General features: G+C 36.1%; 1 protein-coding gene across 1 annotated transcript; it reads left to right on the forward strand.

Annotated features, from left to right (window-relative positions):
* The first annotated feature begins 951 nt into the window (after positions 1-951).
* On the forward strand, positions 952-17,800 carry LOC134812290 (proton-coupled folate transporter-like). The gene is made up of 11 exons (XM_063819664.1): positions 952-1,094; positions 1,244-1,452; positions 3,827-3,926; positions 9,147-9,244; positions 9,644-9,717; positions 14,462-14,548; positions 15,654-15,837; positions 16,058-16,213; positions 16,865-16,953; positions 17,175-17,326; positions 17,522-17,800. The coding sequence occupies exons 1-11, from the start codon at positions 955-957 to the stop codon at positions 17,709-17,711; spliced, it is 1,479 nt and encodes a 492-aa protein (XP_063675734.1). The 5' UTR covers positions 952-954; the 3' UTR covers positions 17,712-17,800.
* The last annotated feature ends 970 nt before the right edge of the window (positions 17,801-18,770 follow it).

Consider the following 18,770-nt stretch of genomic DNA (forward strand, 5'->3'; position numbering starts at 1 on the left):
AGTATCCAGGTTTGATCAGTTAAGGTGACGATTGACTCGATCTAGGTCATGAGTAGAACCGAAGGGTTAAAATATATATAATGTTGCTGGTTGCTTGTATTAACTGTAAAACATCAATTTTGAGGAATAAGGAAGTGTTTGTAGGTTCTTCTTAGTTATATCGATTTCTCGTGACATTTTAGGTTAGGAACAGACATCAAAATTAGTTAAGGCAAGAAATGGCACTTTTATAGGTTCAAATATTTGATAATAGCTGCTGGAGACAAACAAGAAGGAAAAAACCGGATCAAAATCTGACCTTGCGTTCCTGAGATATCGCGATATCACTTTTTATGAAAATTATGGACTTAGAATTTAGAGTTTACATTTGCTGACCGAAATAACAAAAAATCTTGCAGTTTAATAAAATATTAACCTCAATGTTATTAACCTCAATGTTATATAGTTATTTTTCTGAAAACCAGTTAACCTCATTTATAAAAAAAAGTTAAGCAGCTACAAATATGTGAATGGCAGCAATGTTGTAGTCATCAACAAATCAATCCATTTAGTGAATAATATTTTTGTCGAATTTGTTGACCCCTTACCTTAATAACAAGGTTGACTTCTCGGTTATTTTCAAGCTTTGTTCAGAAAATAAATCTAAACTTCCAAAGGGGTACAAGGAGGGCCAGGGTACTGGGTAGCAGGAGTTACAAGTGTTACAAGGAGGGCCAGGGTACTGGGTAGCAGGAGTTACAAGCGTTACAAGTGTTCGAAAATACAAAATGTGCATCACCTCTGTCTTGTGCAGAACAGAACTTACCCTTAAAAGTAAACAAATGTGCCTCATCTCCCCACGAGAATCCGCATCTATAAATAATTGTATTAGTTTATATTATTATCTCTCAATAATTTTCCATGACAATATTCTACAACTACTTAAACAAGACACAATTCTCCCTTAGGGCTATCATGATTTACTCTCCTCGCTACCTGGTTGAACCAGTGATGCTATTCTTCATGTACACTTACATCATGCAGCTCATATTCTATTCCGGTATCTTCCAAGCTGACGTTTGGTATGAACAAACCAAAAACCAGTCCCTTGTCAGGTTTAACACTGTTTTTTGCATTGTAAAGTTTTCACTTTTCATCGCTAATATTCTTTACTTTACTTTACTTTTATTTTCGTTCTGTATATTGTGTATATTGTATGTATTGTGCTGCTAATTACCACTGCTAATTACCACTGCCCATTCAGACACTGTCTTTACCACAAATCAGAAGATATCTGTCAGAACCTATCAGAGAATGGCACGCAAGAGTTCAGTACCTTCAACATGTACATTAGCATAGAGTCCAGCCTGGTGGGGATAGTAGTGAACCTACTAGTGGGGTACATTGCAGACAGGGTTGCCAGGACTACTATCCTCAGAGTCACCGTCTTCACCTCTATATTCAGCTCTGCAGGTAAGGGGATATTATGTTTTTAGTAGTTATACAATTATGTATTGTGTACTATTATTTATTTACTCTGATAATGTAACACAATATTAACCTTAATATTCAGCTCTGCGGGTAAGGGGATATGTTTTAAATAAGTGTGTATTTAGTGTGTACTTATACTCTAATAATGCAACAATGTTTACCTCTGCATCTGTATTCAGCTTAATATTCAGGGGCCGTGGAGACTACTGACAGTTATCTAGTTTATGGAACGGTATTTAGTTTATAGAATGGTATCTAGTTTATGGAATGGTATCTAGTTTATAGAACGGTATCTAGTTTATAGAATGGTATCTAGTTTATGGAATGGTATCTAGTTTATGGAATGGTATCTAGATTATAGAATGGTATCTAGATTATAGAATGGTAATTAGTTTATAGAATGGTATCTAGATTATAGAATGGTATCTTGTTTATAGAATGGTATCTAGTTTATAGAATGGTATCTAGTTTATAGAATGGTATCTAGTTTATGAAATGGTATCTAGATTATAGAATGGTAATTAGTTTATAGAATGGTATCTAAATTATAGAATGGTATCTTGTTTATGGAATGGTATCTAGTTTATAGAATGGTATCTAGTTTATAGAATGGTATCTAGTTTATAGAATGGTATCTAGTTTATAGAATGGTATCTAGTTTATAGAATGGTATCTAGTTTATAGAATGGTATCTTGTTTATAGAATGGTATCTAGTTTATAGAATGGTATCTTGTTTATAGAATGGTATCTAGTTTATCTAGTTTATAGAATGGTATCTAGGTTATAGAATGGTATCTAGATTATAGAATGGTAATTAGTTTATAGAATGGTATCTAGATTATAGAATGGTATCTTGTTTATAGAATGGTATCTAGTTTATAGAATGGTATCTAGTTTATAGAATGGTATCTAGTTTATGAAATGGTATCTAGATTATAGAATGGTAATTAGTTTATAGAATGGTATCTAAATTATAGAATGGTATCTTGTTTATGGAATGGTATCTAGTTTATAGAATGGTATCTAGTTTATAGAATGGTATCTAGTTTATAGAATGGTATCTAGTTTATAGAATGGTATCTTGTTTATAGAATGGTATCTTGTTTATAGAATGGTATCTAGTTTATAGAATGGTATCTTGTTTATAGAATGGTATCTAGTTTATAGAATGGTATCTTGTTTATAGAATGGTATCTAGTTTATAGAATGGTATCTTGTTTATAGAATGGTAATTAGTTTATAGAATGGTATCTAGTTTATAGAATGGTATCTTGTTTATGGAATGGTATCTAGTTTATAGAATGGTATCTTGTTTATGGAATGGTATCTAGTTTATAGAATGGTATCTTGTTTATGGAATGGTATCTAGTTTATAGAATGGTATCTAGTTTATAGAATGGTATCTAGTTTATAGAATGGTATCTAGTTTATAGAATGGTATCTAGTTTATAGAATGGTATCTAGTTTATAGAATGGTATCTAGTTTATAGAATGGTATCTTGTTTAAAGAATGGTATTTAGTTTATAGAATGGTATCTTGTTTATAGAATGGTATCTAGTTTATAGAATGGTATCTTGTTTATAGAATGGTATCTAGTTTATAGAATGGTATCTAGTTTATAGAATGGTATCTAGTTTATAGAATGGTATCTAGTTTATAGAATGGTATCTAGTTTATAGAATGGTATCTAGTTTATGGAATGGTATCTTGTTTATAGAATGGTATCTAGTTTATCTAGTTTATGGAATGGTATCTTGTTTATAGAATGGTATCTAGTTTATCTAGTTTATGGAATGGTATCTTGTTTATAGAATGGTATCTAGTTTATCTAGTTTATGGAATGGTATCTTGTTTATAGAATGGTATCTAGTTTATCTAGTTTATGGAATGCAGATGCCTGGTGCACTCTTTAAACCCTCCTTGATTTGGTGTGATATTGTAGATGTAATAATAATACATTGTACATCCTTTAAGTCACACTGTCCACCAATAGTAATTGTACTAAACACGGGTGGGTCTGTGTTGTTTAAAGTACACCGGAAGAGTGTTTTTGTGTACATTTGAGGAAGTAAATTAGTCGTAGTCATTATATGTTTGATCTAACTGAAAACCGAGTGGTATTTAAAAAGTTAGGGACGACAATAATGACATAGAGTTGATAATAATATATAATGGCTATTTAGTTGTGACCAAATGTATTGGCGACAGTGTATTTCCGGACCTGATGTCCCTTAAATTAAATAATTACTAGTTTTATGTGTAAACAAGTACAAGTACAAAAAGTATGTACTTATAATACGTTTAATATATTGTACTAATAGGATTACACAATATTGACTACAGTTTCATTACAGTTCTGCTGGTGAACTCCTTGGTAATGCAGATGCCGAAATATATTTACTACATAGCAGTCTTCATAGCTTACTTTGGTGGAGGATTTGGGGCTTTTATGGGGTAAGAGACGAGAGTAATCTTCTTATTAATGTTTAGATAAATGTTTATAATCATATTTAATTAGACTAACTTTTAAATTCAGTTCTGTAATTTAAACAAATTAGTTTGATCAATAACAACTCTTAGTAGTGTCCATCTGCAACCTCATGACAAGTTACAAAAGGTACTTAATTACACACACACAGCACTGTACATAACACCACTGTAATGGTACAGTACGCGTCTTTTAGTTACCACAAAGCGTGTGTGTGTGTGTGTGTGTACGTGTTAGTTTTCTCTTACAATAATTCAAATTCCTTACCTTGAACATGATATCAGTTTTATCTTACAGTTCCTGATATCTGTAGAAATAGTAATAATATAATCCTGTTTGCAAGGCTTCACATCACACGGTCACAAAGAAACGGTTGCAATTTGAGAAGATAATAATCATAAAATTTGTTCCAAGTTAGGGTTAAAAAGACTGTGGAGATTTTCTAGTGATAATTTGGCCATCACCACAGCATCTGTAGATACAGTTCGGTGGGAATTTTTTTCCCTGCTCTTGCCGAAGGCAAAAAGATCGTAGGGAATAAGTAATCGGGTTTGGATATATGAGGTGGCCCGACGGTCCTACGTTGACGACAAAAATCTGCTCCTTCGCAATATAGACCACTCCCCTATAATTATGAGTATAGGAAGCGTCTGTTATGCTGCGCGCGACGCTCGGCATGTGTTAGTTAATTGCAGTATCCAACGCGAATTTCAATTGTCAAACGATGCCGTTCAAATTAAATTAGCCCAAAGTTTGTGCGCGGCGTACTAAATATTCGATTATCCTGCACGCGCGCAATGACAAATTACGATGAAAATATTGCAACTTTTTAACAACAAAATAATACAATATCTAATTTTTATTAATCGATAAAATTATCTTTTCGTTTAGTTGCAAATGTTAACGGTTTAAGCAGGGAAAATTAATCGTGCGTGGTGTAACCGCGGCGAAATTCTTGTTTTATATAGTTCATTCTTATAAAGTTCATTCTTATGAAGTTATAGTTCATTCTTATGAAGCAACTCAAGTATAACTCACTTATTTATCCGTAGTTGATGAATTTAAATATGTCGCATCTTGCAAGCATATTAAGATATTACAATCTGTAATGAGAATTCAAGCGTACAGTAATCAAGTTTTAAATTCACAATACTTGATACTGCAAAAAGTTTAACTGTCCAATAATTCATTATAGTCTGATGTCACTTTATCAAGATCCTTTATATCAGTGTTACAGAGCAGGCATGCTTGACGCTCACTTATACTGCTTAGATTTGAGAATCGTTCATTGGACATTAAAGATAGTGAAAAACCAGTTTTGGCAGATAGTAACTTTATCACAACTATTCCAAAAATGTCAAAATCCACCATAATTTTTTCACCTTCTTAGTTACACGGTCACTAAGGATTAGTGGTTACCTTGGTTACCCTGGTTACCTTGGTTACCTCATGATATAAAAGAGTAAAAGTTACCTCTTGCACACCATTCTCATGATTTCTATTTTCAGGATAGAAATATTATCTCTCACACCATTCTCATGATTTCTATTTTCAGGACAGCAATGTTACCTCTCACACCATTCTCATGATTTCTATTTTCAGGACAGCAATGTTACCTCTCACACCATTCTCATGATTTCTATTTTCAGGACAGCAATGTTACCTCTCACACCATTCTCATGATTTCTATTTTCAGGACAGCAATGTTACCTCTCAGACCATTCTCATGATTTCTATTTTCAGGACAGCAATGTTAGCTCTCACACCATTCTCATGATTTCTATTTTCAGGACAGCAATGTTACCTCTCACACCATTCTCATGATTTCTATTTTTAGGATGTAGCAATGTTACCTCTCAGACCATTCTCATGATTTCTATTTTCAGGACAGCAATGTTACCTCTCACACCATTCTCATGATTTCTATTTTCAGGACAGCAATGTTACCTCTCACACCATTCTCATGATTTCTATTTTCAGGACAGCAATGTTACCTCTCACACCATTCTCATGATTTCTATTTTCAGGACAGCAATGTTACCTCTCACACCATTCTCATGATTTCTATTTTCAGGACAGCAATGTTATCTCTCACACCATTCTCACGATTTCTATTTTCAGGACAGAAATATTACCTCTCACACCATTCTCATGATTTCTATTTTCAGGACAGCAATGTTATCTCTCACACCATTCTCATGATTTCTATTTTCAGGACAGCAATGTTACCTCTCACACCATTCTCATGATTTCTATTTTCAGGACAGCAATGTTATCTCTCACACCATTCTCATGATTTCTATTTTTAGGATGTAGCAATGTTACCTCTCAGACCATTCTCATGATTTCTATTTTCAGGACAGCAATGTTACCTCTCACACCATTCTCATGATTTCTATTTTCAGGACAGCAATGTTACCTCTCACACCATTCTCATGATTTCTATTTTCAGGACAGCAATGTTACCTCTCACACCATTCTCATGATTTCTATTTTCAGGACAGCAATGTTACCTCTCACACCATTCTCATGATTTCTATTTTCAGGACAGCAATGTTATCTCTCACACCATTCTCACGATTTCTATTTTCAGGACAGAAATATTACCTCTCACACCATTCTCATGATTTATATTTTCAGGACAGCAATGTTACCACTCACACCATTCTCATGATTTCTATTTTCAGGACAGCAATGTTACCTCTCACACCATTTTCATGATTTCTATTTTCAGGACAGCAATGTTACCTCTCAGACCATTCTCATGATTTCTATTTTCAGGACAGCAATGTTACCTCTCACACCATTCTTATGATTTCTATTTTCAGGACAGCAATGTTACCTCTCACACCATTCTCATGATTTCTATTTTCAGGACAGCAATGTTACCTCTCAGACCATTCTCATGATTTCTATTTTCAGGACAGCAATGTTAGCTCTCACACCATTCTCATGATTTCTATTTTCAGGACAGCAATGTTACCTCTCACACCATTCTCATGATTTCTATTTTTAGGATGTAGCAATGTTACCTCTCAGACCATTCTCATGATTTCTATTTTCAGGACAGCAATGTTACCTCTCACACCATTCTCATGATTTCTATTTTCAGGACAGCAATGTTACCTCTCACACCATTCTCATGATTTCTATTTTCAGGACAGCAATGTTACCTCTCACACCATTCTCATGATTTCTATTTTCAGGACAGCAATGTTATCTCTCACACCATTCTCACGATTTCTATTTTCAGGACAGAAATATTACCTCTCACACCATTCTCATGATTTATATTTTCAGGACAGCAATGTTACCACTCACACCATTCTCATGATTTCTATTTTCAGGACAGCAATGTTACCTCTCACACCATTTTCATGATTTCTATTTTCAGGACAGCAATGTTACCTCTCAGACCATTCTCATGATTTCTATTTTCAGGACAGCAATGTTACCTCTCACACCATTCTCATGATTTCTATTTTCAGGATGTAGCAATGTTACCTCTCACACCATTCTCATGATTTCTATTTTCAGGACAGCAATGTTACCTCTCACACCATTCTCATGATTTCTATTTTCAGGACAGCAATGTTACCTCTCACACCATTCTCATGATTTCTATTTTCAGGACAGCAATGTTACCTCTCACACCATTTTCATGATTTCTATTTTCAGGACAGCAATGTTATCTCTCACACCATTCTCACGATTTCTATTTTCAGGACAGAAATATTACCTCTCACACCATTCTCATGATTTATATTTTCAGGACAGCAATGTTACCACTCACACCATTCTCATGATTTCTATTTTCAGGACAGCAATGTTACCTCTCACACCATTTTCATGATTTCTATTTTCAGGACAGCAATGTTACCTCTCAGACCATTCTCATGATTTCTATTTTCAGGACAGCAATGTTACCTCTCACACCATTCTTATGATTTCTATTTTCAGGACAGCAATGTTACCTCTCACACCATTCTCATGATTTCTATTTTCAGGACAGCAATGTTACCTCTCAGACCATTCTCATGATTTCTATTTTCAGGACAGCAATGTTAGCTCTCACACCATTCTCATGATTTCTATTTTCAGGACAGCAATGTTACCTCTCACACCATTCTCATGATTTCTATTTTTAGGATGTAGCAATGTTACCTTTCAGACCATTCTCATGATTTCTATTTTCAGGACAGCAATGTTACCTCTCACACCATTCTCATGATTTCTATTTTCAGGACAGCAATGTTACCTCTCACACCATTCTCATGATTTCTATTTTCAGGACAGCAATGTTACCTCTCACACCATTCTCATGATTTCTATTTTCAGGACAGCAATGTTATCTCTCACACCATTCTCACGATTTCTATTTTCAGGACAGAAATATTACCTCTCACACCATTCTCATGATTTATATTTTCAGGACAGCAATGTTACCACTCACACCATTCTCATGATTTCTATTTTCAGGACAGCAATGTTACCTCTCACACCATTTTCATGATTTCTATTTTCAGGACAGCAATGTTACCTCTCAGACCATTCTCATGATTTCTATTTTCAGGACAGCAATGTTACCTCTCACACCATTCTCATGATTTCTATTTTCAGGATGTAGCAATGTTACCTCTCACACCATTCTCATGATTTCTATTTTCAGGACAGCAATGTTACCTCTCACACCATTCTCATGATTTCTATTTTCAGGACAGCAATGTTACCTCTCACACCATTCTCATGATTTCTATTTTCAGGACAGCAATGTTACCTCTCACACCATTTTCATGATTTCTATTTTCAGGACAGCAATGTTATCTCTCACACCATTCTCACGATTTCTATTTTCAGGACAGAAATATTACCTCTCACACCATTCTCATGATTTCTATTTTCAGGACAGCAATGTTACCTCTCACACCATTCTCATGATTAATATTTTCAGGTCAGCAATGTTACCTCTCACAGCATTCTCATGATTTCTATTTTCAGGACAGCAATGTTACCACTCACACCATTCTCATGATTTCTATTTTCAGGACAGCAATGTCACCTCTCACACCATTCTCATGTTTTCTATTTTCAGGACAGCAATGTTACCTCTCACACCATTCTCATGATTTCTATTTTCAGGACAGCAATGTCACCTCTCACACCATTCTCATGTTTTCTATTTTCAGGACAGCAATGGCGTACATCTCGGATATTGCGGATAAGAACAGCAGGACATCTCGGATTGCAATAGCAGATGGCATGTTGCAACTTGGGGCCATGTTTGGTGAGTTGAGCCACTAAACTCATTGCCTTGATAAGACGTTAGTTCCTTATATCGGGAATGTAAGTACATGTCATATCTAGCAAACTATTTATAAGTACTAAGTAGGTCAATAAAAAACATCGGAGATACTACGTTATGTAAAGGGCATGTACATTGAGAGATTGAATTTGTTAGATGACTAGTACAACGTCAATCTCTTACTGATTGTAAGAATGCACTTTAAAAATTAATGCGGCATTGTTAACTGTGAGGAATAGTTGCTTTATGACAGTAAATTACTTTATCTCAATCTGATATGAATGGAAGTTACCAGTGAAACACCATACATGCCATGTTATTATATATAATAAAGCTGTACTTTATCAGTAATAAGTATTGAAAGATAACCTCTTATTGTAGGTACGTTTGTAAGCGGTCTGTTGATGTCCCATGCTACCTGGTACAGCACACCACTACTTTGCGTTTCTGTTAACGTGAGCTTTATTAATTATTTCCTCTGTTATTTTAGATCCCTGCCGAACCTACCTAAAGTAACCTAAAGTAACCTAAAGTAACCTAAAGTAAGTAAGTAATTATTATGTATAATTGATGTAGAGGCTTAGATATTTGGTTTTCATAAATTATTGATGTAAAGACGTCAGACAAGTCGTTGAAATTGGTACGTGGTTTTTGATAATTCCAATTAGTTCCCCCTGTTCGTCAACTTTTAAATCGAAAAGGAGCTAGGAAATTACTTAGAAATTGGATCAGGTGATTGAGTAATTTGATAGGGAACATGGTGGAGACTGGAGAGTGTATAATCTTACTGCCTACTGGTGTTAGGGTAATTCATAAACTAGCTCTATCATATTTACTCGACTAACCTCTTAAACATTTAAATATTTTGATTTATCATAGCACCGAACATCTGGTCACTTGTGAGTTGTGAACAATCAAGGACGTCAAACCTTGCAGTCCCGAGTTTCATTTTACACGCGACATTTGTTACGGAGCACGCGAAGTATTGTTATCTTTTTAATGTTCAAACGAAGCAACAGGGCTTACTTAGCACGCACGCGTTTTTAGCGCGCATTGCTGATTTATTTCTGGTCTGGCCATATGTTTACGTACCTTTTTGGGTGACACTCTATATTTTCGTCCCTTACCTCATTCACTGCTTACATCAATTTTATCTTTCCACTTTGTGCTTATGCTCCCACAATTTACACCTCCATCACTGGCCACTTCGGTTCTCACACCATGTATATATATCTCTCCTAAGGTTAAAGGTACCGTAGTCTGACAAGTATAAGCCAGGGACGTAGCCAGGATTTTTCTTTGGCGGGGGCTAGGGGGTAACTCCACAACAGCAATCTGCATTCTCCAATCGGAATTTACGACTTACTCAGGCCTCATCGTCTTAAGATTTTTCATTTCCTACGGTCTAGGGGACACTATTGACTATTTATAGAAGTCTTCTAGAATCTTAGAATGTTTGCTTGGATGTTATGACAGATATTTACTAATCCACAGTTCAAATCTTTGACTGGCTGCAGTCATAAACACAGCCCAGTTACCAGGCGACCATGGGGACTAGGGGGCTTATCTTTTTTCTGGGGTTCGATTTTTTCCGGGGGGGGGGGGGGGGGGGGGGGGCTGCCGCCCCCCCTAGCCCCCCTGTCTACGTGCCTGGTATAAGCCGAACTGGAAATTTGCAAATATTTACAGTTCTTACCAAGACGAAATATCGAACGTTGCCACCTCACTAAATCCCTTCAAATTCACGTGAGACCCTTAAATATATCAATACGATCATGGGCCACATGATTTGTATAACTTCTGTTGTAGGTTTATAACCTACCAGGACGAGCGCCGAGTTGGACTCGTCGACGGTAATATATGGAACAAATATTTTACGAGTATCACCCGTTAAAACTTCTGACGCCGACCGCAGCTGATGAAGACTATTGAGCACTTCCCAGATTACCCATAAAACAGTGTAGGTGACAGAGATAAACATTTAGCATATCATGAAAAATTAACGATTATAACGAATTCAGAAATAATGGTCGCCATCTTTGTATGGGATGGAAGAAGGGCGCCAAGTTGAGCTCAAATGTAACATTTTGTAGTAGTCCGTGTGTGAGCGGAGAGAAGTTCAAGAATCGAACTTTATGGTGGATCATATTGTAGATTCACCGAAAGTGAAAGAAAACGGAGCTGAGTGTTAGATTTATTGATTCTTTAAAATCTAGACTTTCCACTTTTTCACACATTCTTTTTGTTATAAGGGTTACTGTCCTAGCGCGCATTGCTGATTTATTTCTATGTTTTTATATGTGCATATCTGAGATATGGTGCTGCATTAAAAGATTTTATCAATTCGATGACAATTCAAACTGCGAAGTTGCATGATTTTGAAATTCTTGGTAAAATTTTTGAAAATGTATTCTTAACTCAATTAAAGCTAACATGGAATTAACCAAATGCTTAAATGCATACTACTAGTCCACTGTTCATTACTTAAACACTTAATAACAAATCTCAAGTTCGTCTTTCCCCTCTCGTAAGTCTGATGACAGCCACGTGCTCTCCTTGTTCTTGAAAGTCCGGGAAGATTTACCTCGTGTAACTTTAATCTCGTCAAACAGCCAGGCATCATCTTGAGCAGCAGTGATGAAGATACAGCCAGTTTTTCCAATGTTCTTTAGGTTGGGCAGGATGAAGGTGTCTGTTGCTCCGGCAATAAAGTCGTCTTTACCTTTATTGTCCAGAATCCCTGTGGTGGTGTTCCCCTTCCTGCTTTTAGTGCTGCTAATTGTCAGTCTAGCGTGGATGTTGTCCGTGCCGGCGTGATTCTCATTTTTAGTCGTGATCGCGAGAACGTAGGTTGCATCCCCCTGCTTGCAAAAGCTCATCTTATCCATTCCTTCACTTGTATCTGAGGACAGATAGCTCCCGTCAGTGTTGTACACGTATGTCTTCTCCGAGCCAGCAGTCACTGTTATGTAGTCCACCATCCACGCGTCATCTGATTTAGCTTCGATTTCCACGCACTTCACTTTACCGATGTCAATGTCGGAATCGGCTGCAAAGTTGTCAGTTGCTCCCAACTGGAAATCATTCTTCGATGGGTCGTCTAGTACACCAAACACTACCTCGCCATTGCTTCCTTTTACCTTTGCTACAAAGCTACCGTCAGTGCCGTCGTACTTCCGAGATCCAGTAACGACATCCAGCTGGTAGTGGACAGAGAGAGCTTGTGCGGCCAGGAGACCCAGGAACAGGAGTTGAGAAAGTTGTTGCTTCATTTTCAGCTTGAACGATGTGAATAGATAAAAATATCAAATGATGGTAGCTTTATATACTGCTTTGAACGCGGCTCATTGGATGTTTGAAGTTTAAACAATGGGCTACCTCATGGAGAATAAGAATTTTACTTCTGGTAAGAGGTAAAATACCTCCTTCGATGGTCAAATTTGTAATTCAATATCATAGTTTACTAAGTAACAAACGACTCTCTTCGCTTAACAACGTAGTTGCTCACGTAAATATATATATTGAAGCGGACAGTAACCTCAGTACCCAGATGGTGCTACACCGTTAGTCTAGATCTTCTTCTCGTCCGCACAGAACTCAAAACAGTTATTAGTAAATGACAACTCCGCTCCTCAGAAGTCCCCTGAGTGTTGAACGAACAGACGAAAAAGTTAATTTACTGCCAAAAGATTGGCCTGCAAATTTTCTGGTGTTAACAAATTTAGTCTAACATTTACAATTTACATACAGGGTGTGTTAAACAGATCAGATCATTTGACATTTTTCACTCATGACTCATTTAAAATTAAAGTTTCAACGATGTTTTTGACAAGGATAATCTCTAGACACTTTGGACTATAATTTCTATGAGTGTTTTGGAACTTTTTTAGAGCAAAAATAATTCGTTTAAGACATCATCGAGATTTACCGTAAAGCTGGACCTTAACGGGTGATACTCGTAAAATATTTGTTTCGACAGGACCGTCGACGAGTCCAACTCGGCGCGCGTCCTGGTAGGTTATAAACCTACAAAGCTGGACCAAGATAGCGCCGATTAATTATATATTATGCCCTTTTACTGTTTTAGTAGTTAATAGTAATTTAGATTTTAGAGAGCAGTAAACCTCTATTATACCGTGTTTATCTCTATAATGTGAACCCCCTTCCCCTCCCCCCCCCCCCCCCCCCCCCCCCCCCCCCCCCCCCCCTTAATACGACACTGTAACCACAATACACGTGCACTAAACTAATAATACGCTCGACGCTTGACAGATACTGGGGATTAGCGTCATCTTTCTTATACCAAGTTCTTTAGTTCTTTCTGTATCATTTATTTTTCGTTTCATCCGACATGCCCGGCATAGGGGGTTTTACTGTACAGTGTACATGAAAAAATAGTTATTAGTTGTTGGGCTGTTGGAGTTATTGAACGAAAAGCTTAAAGACTGTCACATGGAAAGGATGGTTTTAGTCCCTCCCTCACGACACGGTGTTCAGTCTAGGTAAATTATAGATTGTAGGTTGATAATGTACTTTTATAACTTAATAAGAAACCATCCTGAATTTCTCAGATTCAAAAATAATTTCTAGCTTCTCATATGACCGAGATATGAAGCATAACGAGCTTATTCATTTACATGTGAGGTGGTAAGGTACTAACTGCTAATACCTTTGCTCCTTTTTGAAAACTTACGGAATACTGCAAAGGGACGGGATAGAAAGAAAGGGGTGGCGTTATTTTTATCCATCCCGCTCAATAAATGATCTCTGCACATGCACAGTTTTAATAATCCCAGGGAGAGGTATTTATTTCACTGAACATAATAAACCGCACAACGATAGTGTTAAACTGTAATACTAATTAGGACTTTAGGAGTGTGGAGGGTATACATACTGTTCGACACGTGCTTAGGTTCAACGCACCCTGAGGATTAATTCCACGCACTACACAGACAGTTCTTGGATACGTACAAAAGTTCGACAAAAAATTCTGTCGAACTTCTGCACTCATAAGTCATAATTGGATACATTTTCAATTAATTCAGTTTCATCATTGAACAATCCGGTTATCTGCAGTCTGATATTGTACATTATATTTATAATTCAAAAGTTGGCGAGCAAGGAGGGCCTCGTAGATTATAAGTTCATTGTAACAAATATTCAGATTAAAATTTTTCAATAATTCGATTTTATTCGCAGTTGTGCCTGGGTTTCTACGTGCTTTTTGTCATCAGAGATCCTCAACGAGCGAAGAAACCAAGATCCGAATCCGTCAGTTTCAAGGAAGTAAGTTAATGCCAACTTTTCTCTTAGCATTTAGCAGTTTAATATCGTCTTGCGAATTAAATGACCTTCACAGACTCACCCCACGTGTGCATATTTACAGGCTCGTGTTTTTAAAGATTGTCGCGCTATTCGAGATAATCATTCGAACGCCATCTTATGCTGCGAATCAAGTATCGATTGATTTAAACCAAGTGATTACGTTTTGGTTAATTAGTTAATAAGTCGATCAGCTAATTAGTTGTAGACAGAGTTACTTTTTACTTTTCCCCGTCTTCTCAAACTATCGATTTCATCCAAGTACGGAAAGGAGGTGCCAACATACTGCTCTACGGATACCTGTACCACCTCGACAGTAAGAGGGAACACCTCTGTAACAACTCCACTTTATAAGCCTTTGCAAGGGGTGAAGCGCCTTCTTATTGGATCACCTTACTGTATTAGTGTATTGCATGCTTCTGTAGTCTGTGCCGTTTAAATAGTAGTTCTATAAGCGCTACGAATTCGTTTAAATAGCGATGATTTTTTATGATTAAAAGTTTTAAATTAAGACTGGATCTGTAAACCATATCGGTAACACTTATGTTATGAACTAATGTTCCGAACATAAGTATTACCGGCCTTCTTCTGGCCACAAATCCTTTGGAACAAGTTGATCTTCTATCAATTTTGAGCTGGATCGATTAAATTATTCGACGCATGGTGGCAGCTTCATTCATTAAGCATTTAAGGACCATTTTAAACAAAAAATTTACTTGAAGGGGATGATCATTATACTAATACTGGAGGATCGAAATCATTATGTGGTGAATCTGAAAGGATGTTAATTGGGAGACTAGGGAGGTCTCGAATAAATCATTAGGTACTGAATCTGAAAGGATGTTGATTGGGAGACTAGGGAGGAATAAATGTGTATTAAATACCATCTTAGAATGAACACTCACTACGTTAAATGAATTTAATAAGGATTACCGCATTCGGCATTAATGTATTGTGTGCACAATCCTGTTAAATCATAATTAATAATAATAATAAAATGTTAAAATGAGGATATCCTAAACATCAGACCCGTATCTCCATCTCCTTCATCTGACCGTTACTTTTACAGGCGTTTTCACAGATGGTAGACGTTTATACAGGACCATCCAGATATCGTGCCAGAATTTACATTCTCTCGGCTGCATATTTGCTCCACTTCACCGCATTCCTCTCTTACGCAGGATTCTTTGTTAACTACTTGTTGTTGCCTCCATTCAACTGGCCTGCCGACAAAATTGGTCTCATCTCCTCCAGTGAGTATGAAACAAGTTTTAATTGGATCACCTTCCAAAACTACAAGTATTCTGTGGAGTTCTCGGCGGAATTACAAAAAATATCTAAAATAAAATCCGTTGTTCAAAGAAAGTTATCATCTTCAACCATATCACAATTTATTCAAGTTTCAACAAATTAAATCTCGTGATATCGCCCTCAGGATCTGAAAGTCTATTCATAATCATTTCTTATTTTCAGTATCAAGTATAGCTAACTTCCTGATGGTGATACTAGTTCCCTTCATGAAGATGGCAAGAATACCTGAGACCCTGATCGCCTCTATCTCCTGCGGAATGTGTTGTTTGGGTTTTGGAGTGGTCACGATTGCTAGGAGCTTTACCCTCATGACTGTTGGTGGGTACTGTGCTCTTCTCTTTTAATCTATAATTATATTATCTTCGACTTAAGTATAGTTTTCGTATCTATGGATGCGGATTCTGGTGAGGAAGTGAGGCATATTTGTTTTACACGTGAGAGTGATTCTGCCCGGTTTTATTGGTCAATAGTGGAAGCTGATTGGTTAATTGCTGTCACGAGTAAAAAATATGCCTCACCTCCCCGCCAGAATTCACGACTAAAGATAATTTTATCGATGCTGATATTGTTGATAACTGAGTTAGTCTTAATTCTAAGCGCTGAATAAAGTTAAAATTTAAATTTTGTCCGGTAAAAAACAATTTTTAACGGAATCATATCTTGTTTGGAGACATCTTTTTAAAATGGGTTTATATAACTTGGTAGGTAGCAGCAGCTATATTAATTGATAATATATAATACATATACATATTATATAATAAATATAGTGAGTAGTTAAAATTGAATTTATAATAAGGTGCATAATTCTTTTTTTCCATGATAGGTCAAGCATTGAATAGCTCGGATATATCGTTTTTTAGTATGTTTTTATTAACGAAGTGTGGTATAAATAATAGAAATTAGTTATCTATAGATTAATATATTAATTGATTAATTATGACATATCACGACAGATCATTGTATCTCCAGCGAACCTGTTGAAAGGGGGCAGTGGTGTAGCGCTGGCTTTGTACAGATCTCGACTATCTAAAGTTGTGAAACCGACCCAGTATGGTCAGGTTTGTAAAACTTGTCAATTAAACTTGTAAAACTTGTCAGAGTGCCATGTTTTGTAGTCTTTTATATACGAGAAAGAATGTGTTAGTTTTACGGTAATTAGGAATATGATTAGCTGACTAATTGGTAACTAATAACTAATTCGGAGGTACGTGGCCTGGGAGAGATTCAAAATCTCATATTTTTCCTCAACAGAACATATTTTATCAAATTCTCATTTCAGTTGTTTATGTTGCTGAACTGTTTCGAGTCCCTGGCCACTCTGATATCATCAGTAGGATTATATCAAGTTTATTTGTATACCAGGAAGTGGTTCCCGGGATTTGCGTTTACCATTCTCGTCGTATTGGAGGCAGTTGCTCTTGTACTCACTCTGTAAGCTCATATTATTCTCCCACGGTTGCGTGCAGTGTCATCAGTTTCATTTCTCTGATTTTGTCTTTTAAGCACTCCCATTTAAAATCTCAAAATCAAAAACTGCCGATATCTCTTGGGGGTATTTCAAGGGTCCATCTCATTATCCACATATTTAATTAATACCTAATTAACACCTAATTAACACGTGTTCAGATGGGACGGTTGGTTAGCACGACTGCAGGGTGAGCCGGACCACATGGACCCCGAACTTCTTCAAGAAGACCAGCAAGAAGTAGACGATGATGAGTTACTCAGCCCTGATGATTATGTGAGCACTAGTGAGAATGGACAAGTTAATAATGGACTGGAAATTGAGGTGAACCCGGGACGTTCGATCAATTAAATTCTGTATTGATGTGGAACAAATAACTTAATGTCTAAAATAAAAGTGTCAGAGGATTGGGATTCCTGTCAGCCAAACATGATAATTAATATGTGGGTAACTGTTAAGTTTTAACTGAATTAAGTTGTCCAGGAATTGAATCCACCCCGCCTTTCTTGGAATATATTATTAGGTGGCATGAGACTGTCGCCTTAATCTAAGACAACATATTTATATTCACTGAGTATATCTAGTCACGAGAAATTATTTCCCTAATTATCTTGAAACACCGGGATTGGTTCATCATATTTTTAGTTTCTTACAGATTGCCGTGAAGCGAATAAACGTCAGAATTAATCTTCCTTAAATGGCACGTTTTTAATGGTTTTGTATTGTTAACTAAAACGTTTATTTTGTTATGAGTGTTGACCTTTTCAGAAGATTTTGTTGGCGAATGTCCTTTGTCTATGTTTAATCAAGTTCAATGTAAATTTAATCTAAACTTCTACTATACACTAATTTTTAAATTCGATTTTATTGTAAACTGTTTTTAGATTGTTACGATTTAGTTTCCGTTGATATGCCAATGGCATCCAAGCGTTGGCGAAATTAATAGATAGGATCGGAGTCGGCTGTCAAATTGTTCGCTGAATAGACCAATTTCAGCTTGATTAGTTGATTAGTTGATTAGTTGATTAGTTGATTAGTTGATTAGTTGATTAGTTGATTAGTCGATTAGTTGATTAGTTGATTAGTTGATTATTTGATTAGTTGATTAGTCGATTAGTTGATTAGTTGATTCCTGAAATTCAGAGGAAAACGAAATAGCTGCATTCTGTAAAACGTAATATCTCTATAAAGTTACTTTGTACTGGTCAAATACACGATTATAATATAAATTTGTATCACAATTATATATCATAATTATAGTCTACACTGTTGTATTAATCAATCAATGTAACGCGTTTGAAATAGAAAACAAATTATTGTTATCGTTAACATAACATGATACACCACATCAAAAACATTTACAAAAATATTATATCATTGTTGTTGTTGATTGTATGATGTTTAAACTGT

This window comes from Bolinopsis microptera, chromosome 3 (genome assembly GCF_026151205.1).
Source record: "Bolinopsis microptera isolate Bmic1 chromosome 3, MBARI_Bmic_1.0, whole genome shotgun sequence".
Taxonomy (NCBI): Eukaryota; Metazoa; Ctenophora; class Tentaculata; order Lobata; family Bolinopsidae; genus Bolinopsis; species Bolinopsis microptera.

Coding starts and splice junctions, on each gene's coding strand:
- LOC134812290 (XM_063819664.1), top strand. CDS start 955: ATGATTTACTCTCCTCGCTACCTGGTTGAACCAGTGATGCTATTCTTC. Junction 1,095..1,243: donor AAAAACCAGTCCCTTGTCAG/GTTTAACACTGT, acceptor CTGCCCATTCAG/ACACTGTCTTTACCACAAAT. Junction 1,453..3,826: donor CTCTATATTCAGCTCTGCAG/GTAAGGGGATAT, acceptor GTTTCATTACAG/TTCTGCTGGTGAACTCCTTG.